Below are 6,970 nucleotides of genomic sequence, written 5' to 3'. Positions count from 1 at the left end.
TGTAGCTCTCTGTCTCCTTCCTTGTCCAAGATATGGGCTTTTCAAGTTTCCTCTAGTTTCAAAAATTGATGACCCGCGAGTCAACGTTTTTCGAATGGCTTTACTCTGAGAACTGAGGTGATTATGCAGCTTTTTCTCCATTTGATAATGAAGGAATGAAACTTGGACCTTTTTTAATATATATTTTTTATTTTATTGGAAGCAGAAACACAATGAGACTGCGATTCCCAGTTACCTCAACCCCCAATAAGAACAACCAGAATAAAAATAACCAAAAATTAGAAACATCTTGTGTATAAAAAAATTCTCATGCGAGTACTTTGTACCACTACACATCATCCGTAATACATATTTATATATTCACAAACATTGGAAAAATAGAAAATAATCAAATATCAAAATAAAGAAGACAACAATTGGCAAATAACATCAAATAATTATGCGTGCTGGCACAACAATTTTTTGTCTTTTTGTTTTCTTGTTCCCATCATGCACCATGACTGGAAGTAACAGGACCAGCATCGCCGTGCACACGTCTGTCTGCATGTCAGTGGTCAGTGAGACAGAAACATGCATGTCTGTCTGCTTGTGTGTCTGTGTGCTTCTTTTTGTTGTGCTTCTTACATACATGTTCCACCCGCCAGCCCCTTGTACGTGACCTTTAACCCCCACAACACGCCAGCTGAGCCTCTCCACTACAAACTCATTGTCGACAGCATAAATAGATTTTTTAGTGGCATTTCCATGTACGTGGCAGTTTTGTGGTTATTAATAAAATCTGTGCTTGAAAAGGTAGAACAGATTTTGCCTTCGATGACGAGACCCTGTGCACAAACTAAGGTTTACTCTTAGTTTAGTTAATGAGCTCCTCTCTCCTTTGCCAAGGACCTTTAGCTTTGCTCCTGTCGTTCATATCTCTAGATGTATTACTCAAAAAGTTATGAGACCATTTTGCTAAATCAGTTAAACGCGATCATTCCAGTCATTCCTTTCTCTGCAGAGCGGCACAGTTAGGCAGTGGTTAGCACAGGTGTGTGTTTGTGTGTGGGTTTCCTCAGCATTAAAGGATATATGTGTATGTTAGACTAAGCTCTTGCCATTGCCCGTTACCAAGGCACTAGGCTGTAGACCTGGACTTGATCCTGGGCTGCTGCACTGTGGCACTATGACGATTATTTTCCCATGGAAGCGAGAGATCAATAAAACAACATTGTTAGACTTTGATGGGCCTTGGCAGAGGTATGGGCTCTAATTAGCGCCTTTCTACATTGATTACTTTCACTTCCTGTGCTCAGTACGAGAATACATAACAAGAGCGGCTCATTTAACAAACCAATCAATTAAAACAAATGTATCGACTGTACATCGTCTAACGTGTACGTGATCTACGTATGCTCATCTTGCAGTCACAGCTTCATCTCCAGACCCAGATGGACGCTCGTGTACACACACACACACACAATCCCCCAAAATTCAAGTGTACATAAGAGCAGCAAACATCACTTCACACAGTCCCGCGTTACAAAATCTAAGCAAAACACCCAACGGCAACCGAGCTTCCTCTGTACACGTGCGACACTTTGGCCCGTAACAATAGCGACAGCATTTACATGAAGGTATCAGACCAACACTTGTGCTGATATCGTTAGAATAATAATCCACAATGTAAACATTATAAGACTGCTTCAAAAAATGACTCGTCTACGTAGATTTCTTTTATAGATTCTTAGATGCATAGAGTTCAGTTCTTATACCTTGTTGAAAGGGGGGGAGGGAGGTATACAATTATTCAGTTACTATGACGACCGAGTGCTCATAGGGGGGACAGACCCTCATTATTGAGAAACGTAAACATAAGGCAGCTACACGACATAGAAAAGAATGCAGTAGATCACCCTGTTAACCCTTTAGATGCAAACCCCTGATGCATCACTTTCACAACAAGAGCACTGATTTAGGATTTCAAACTGACCTTTGACCCCTCAATGCAGTTTTGGAGTGTTGGGTTGTGCTCTCCTATCTGGGGAAGGTAGATGAGGAAGATGACGCCGTTCCGATCTGTGTTTTTTCTCATTGGCAGATTCCGGATTGGCATTCCGTGTGGGAACGTGGCTCAAATCAGATCATTTGATTCTATGCACGTTTTTACTATTTACATGTTCATGATGCGTGTCCGTGGAAACAGATGTGAGTCTCCCGTAGATGTAGTTGTAGTCTTTGTAAGCCGTTTCTATCTGAGAGGTTAAACAAGTTTTTTTTGTATCACATCTGGACTTGCAGGGTTTGATTTGTTTCCTATTTCTCGTCTCACACAGCCGGCGACTCCGGCTGCTCACGGAATGTTTACAATAATGCAAAATAAGAGCCTCAAAAAACCGAGAGAGAGAGAGAGAGAGAGAGAGAGAGAGAGAGAGAGAGAGAGAGAGAGAGAGAGAGAGAGAGAGAGAGAAACTGATCCTCCTTAAAGAAACACTTAGAAAATTCATTTCAAAAGTCTAATCAGAAAGTGAACGACCCCCTCCCCCGCCCTGGTGTCACGTCCTCTGCTTGTGATGGCTTTACATAGGCAGGTAACAGGCAACCCTGGCGGCTACATGAGGTCAAACATGAGAACGTCTCACAGAAAAACACTTGCACTTGACGCTCACACACACACACACAGGTTCTGATGCATGAGTCACAGTGCTTTGAAGGCTCGACATCATCAGATTAGATCTATAGGAGACGAAGACGCGCGAGGGACGACGAGACAGAAGGCAGTAAGGGTGTCAGGCAGTGTGCTCTGTTACGGGGCGGACGGACGGACGTAAAGACGGACTGGGACGACAACGACATCATCATTCAAGTACAACACGTCCATCACATTATCCTCTTTGAGAACGTTACATAGGCCCTTAACACGTTACAATATATTTGATGATGATTTGTAAATGAATTCAAAGAAACATGTGTAATGTGTAACACCTCAGTTGGAATGTTGTGATGGGGTCGGGTGGACACTTGGTCCCGTTGTGCTCTTGGCGTATTTCATTGACTATCAGTTGGCACTTTGGGTCCCTCCTCTCCTCTCCTCTCTTCTCTGAGCGGACACGAGCAGAGTGAAGGGGGACTCGGAAGTCAGGGGTGGAAAGGTAAAAAGGCAGTGAAAGAAACTGGAAACATTAAAGAGTGTATGTATGTATGTATGTGTTTGGGAATGTTGTCTTATCTGTGCTTTTACAACAGTGGACCAACGGGGGGGTGGGGGAGGGGGCGGCAGCGGTGACGTCAGACCCATGTGGCGTCAGGATCCTAGCTGCGGCCCTCCTCCGCCGAGCGCTGGTCCGACTTGAGCTTGACGAACTCCTTGGCCACGTCGTCGTTGTTGCGCTGCGACAGGATGCGCAGCACCGTCAGGCCCGTCTCGTCCATGTGGATGCGTTTGCCCAGTGGCAGCCAGCAGGCCACGCTGCCTTTGGAGGCCACGTCCTTCAGTTGCATGACCGCCATGCCCACTGTGCGGTCCTCCCGGGCGAAGCAGTAGTCCTTCACACACACCTGCAGCTCGTAACATTCGGGGCCCACCTCGTTGCTCAGGGCGCTGCGGGCGGAGAGATGAGAGTGTGAAGCAGTGAACTATTCGCTCCAGTTATGTAGAAAGAATATGTCTTCCTCCGCTGTTTACTCACAAAATGAAGGTTTCGTTGTATTTGGGAGCCCAGCTGTTGTTCTTGGACTTGGTGGCGTATTTCCTCTTCTTGTCGCTGAGGTGCGGGCCGATGATGTAAACCTCCACAAAGGGCCGGAATATTCCCTGCGTCTGCCACCTCAGGTCATTGGCAGCCACCACTGAGAGAGAGAGAGAGAGAGAGAGAGAGAGAGAGAGAGAGAGAGAGAGAGAGAGAGAGAGAGAGAGAGAGAGAGAGAGAGAGAGAGAGAGAGAGAGAGAGAGCGAGAGAGAGAGAGAGAGAGAGAGAGAGAGACACAGAGAGAGAGAGAGACAGAGAGAGACAGAGAGAGAGACACAACAGAGAGAGAGAGAGAGAGAGAGAGAGAGAGAGAGAGTGAAGCAGGTAAACAGAACATTCATATGAAGTGTCACAGTTTCTTACATGAAGAATGTTTGGACCAAGCCAGACAAAAGAGTAATATATAATTTAATTCATCTATAATTGGCTGCCAAAGCTGGGGGGAATATTTTGGTTTCTATAGTAACCCCCGTTCTCAGCGCTGTAGATGTCACAGGTGAGTTAGTAAAGACGCGTTCCTTCTACCTTTCACTGTGATCTTGTGCTCTCCAGTGTTGGGGTGTGTGAAGATCTCCACATGGATGGACACTTCACCCACAGCGTCGTCAACCCCGGAGCCTGAAACGAGACGGGACAGGGTGAGGAGGGGGGGACGGGGACGGGTGGAAACCTGTGTCCCCTCACAGACCGAAACACAGGTCACAATGCTCTCCATTCCAAACTCTCCTTTCATCTGGTCTACAGAGGCCATTCCATTAGAATTTTGGAAATGAAACATAATCAGAGCATTGAATACTGAAACATGTGCTGCATTCATGGAGAATTTAAAAGAGGCATCGTGCTTTTCTGTGCAAATGCTGAGGTTTGGAAGAAGACAATCAGACGATGCTCCTATGAGTGGTACTGTACTTTCAGGTGAACAGTCGAGTTTCACATTTTCAATGATGCAGTATACACACACACATTTATATATGTTTAAATACATTTAGGGGTCAAATTGTGAGTTCAGTGCCCACTCATAGACGCATGGCTGTCTGTGCCGTCCCATAGAGTGTCTATTAGGATGCAGGGTGGTTAGTAGGAGCAAGAGAAGTAAACAAACGTAAGAGAGGTTGAGAGGGTAAAGCGTCGTCATGGTTCCCCTGATGTGGATGAGGTCAGGATGCTCAGATGGACACACACCCATTCCAAAGGATTTACACAAGAGTGGGGAAAAGAGACGGAGGAGGAGGAGGGAGAGGGGATCTAGGAGGAGGAAGAGGAGGAGTAGAGACCTTCAGCCTCTAAAATCTTCACCGGCACCACAATTCAACCTAAAGTCCATCAAGTGTGGAGGACTCAGACCGTTCAAGACCTTGGAGACTCTTAGATATTGATTACCCAGGACCAGGACCAGGACTCACTGGTGTACAATGTTCTATTCAGGGTCCAACTCTTCTTTCTGGGAGACGTTTGCTCCACATGGTGACACTGAGCTGGAGGAATCTGTCCTCCTGGTCCCTGTGAGGTCTTTGCTTCAGCTCCACCGAGCCACCCCAGAAGGATACGGTGACAGATGGACATTCATTTTCAGTGTTTTAATTAGTGTCTTCACTCTGTCAACGCCTGATCAGCAGCCTGAAAATGTGTGTGAGTGAGTGTGTGTGTTTAACCAGCCACCCACTAAACAAGGTGTGTGTGGGAGTTGGGATGGCTGAGTGTTCCTGGCAGGCAGCTCTTTGCATGTCCCCCAAGAGCATTATGGGATTGCCGGTGTTATTGCCAGTAGGAGCAAAGAGAGCAGCCGTCATCCATCTGGCCTCGTCTTCTCCGCGGAGAACTTTGATAAAAATGAAAAAATGAAACAAGATGGGAGGAAAGAAAAGAGAGGAAACTTTTTCTGGCAGGCAGACAGGAAGATGTCGCCAAAAAGAAAAGCTTGTTTGCTTCTTCGACAAACGCAGACATCAGAAGGACATCATTCACACCATTTAGGAGAAGAATCTCAGACTCTCAGTTATTTAATTCCGTGAAAGTGTCCACATGTGTGTCCGCTACATCTGTCCTGCTCCCATCAGCGACTTTAACAGGGTTGGAATGCCAAAAACGTCCGGCAGCTGTTGTTGAAGCTGGAGACACACACTGCTGTCTGTTCTGTACGAGGCTGCTTCTTTGGCCTCCCATCACAGGACGACAGCCTCGGTTGGTAAGCAAGGCATTTCTCTGCGTCCATTACTGGACTCGCTTAATCCTCCTCGTCCTGTGTGGGACATACGGCTGCTGCACGCGCTCTCCATCTGTCTCAATCCTTTGCCAACTCTGTTCGCTTCACCCATTGAGCTCTTCCGCAACTGTCCTTTCGCCCTTCCTACGCCTCTCCTCCCTCCTGTCTCAATGTTGGACATTGTATTGGGGTCAGAAGATTCCCTGCATGTCTTCCTGAGGCATTCATGGGGGATGTTAAAGCCATTAAAGACCAACTTGGAATGCAGAGAATGTAAGCGTGTCTGTTCTCTACACCTAGAGGGCGCTGTAAAGCACTTTAACATGCTGCTGTCTGACACGCCTGTGTGGAAGAATGAGTGCAGTCTAGCCTAAACACTGACTTTGCTCTGTGCACAAAGCTCTGGAAGCATTGTGTGTGTGTGTGTGTGTGTGTGTGTGTGTGTGTGTGTGTGTGTGTGTGTGTGTGTGTGTGTAGATGTGTGTATCATTTGAGGCTGATCTGAAGCGAGTGAAAGTTGAACACCTGACTGTAGGGAGCATTTGTGATTGGCTCGATCATCTACTTCACTGGGGCACAGAGAGGAGGCGGGGCGGGGGGTTGGGGGGGTCACTGCTGTAGGAAGGGCTGTGTGGGGGGGGCGTGTGTGTTTATCAGAGAGGCCTCAACCTCCCACCTCCCACCCACATGACCTGAGCCAACCGTCAGCATCTTCATCAAAGCTTCATCATTGTTCCCACAACAAAAGACCTCACACAGACTCGGCGTTTGTGAGTCCATGACGGTTACAAAGTCAGGACCACTCACTTTGTCACAGTCTCTCCCTCTCACACTCACACACACACGTTCGCTCAGCCCTCGGGCATCGCTGTGACATCATGCTGGATCAGGATTCCTCCATACTACGATGCATTTCCATTCCTTTCATCTAATGTCCGCACATCATGCTTTAGTCTCTGCTCATACATACACGGTGTATGTATTCAGTGCAGTACCGTACATACAGACATCAGCGTGTTACATTACATGCATGAAGGCA

General features: G+C 46.8%; 1 protein-coding gene across 1 annotated transcript in view; it reads right to left on the bottom strand.

The window, feature by feature from the left end:
- Nucleotides 1-3,291: 3,291 nt before the first annotated feature.
- unc13a (unc-13 homolog A (C. elegans)) overlaps nucleotides 3,292-6,970 on the bottom strand; it is a 31,041-nt gene continuing 27,362 nt past the window's right edge. Inside the window, exons 43-45 of the mRNA XM_076153248.1 lie at nucleotides 4,254-4,346; nucleotides 3,669-3,828; nucleotides 3,292-3,580 (exon numbers count right to left, since the gene is read on the bottom strand). Coding sequence (XP_076009363.1) covers nucleotides 3,292-3,580; nucleotides 3,669-3,828; nucleotides 4,254-4,346 — 542 coding nt within the window. The remainder of the gene's footprint in view (nucleotides 3,581-3,668; nucleotides 3,829-4,253; nucleotides 4,347-6,970) is intronic.

The sequence above is a fragment of the Genypterus blacodes genome, unplaced genomic scaffold (genome assembly GCF_046128005.1).
Source record: "Genypterus blacodes isolate CSIRO-AG114 ecotype Tasmania unplaced genomic scaffold, CSIRO-AGI_Gbla_v1 ptg000058l_1, whole genome shotgun sequence".
NCBI lineage: Eukaryota > Metazoa > Chordata > Actinopteri > Ophidiiformes > Ophidiidae > Genypterus > Genypterus blacodes.
Note: the sequence above shows the minus strand (reverse complement) of the source record. Positions and strands in the feature narration are given on the sequence as shown.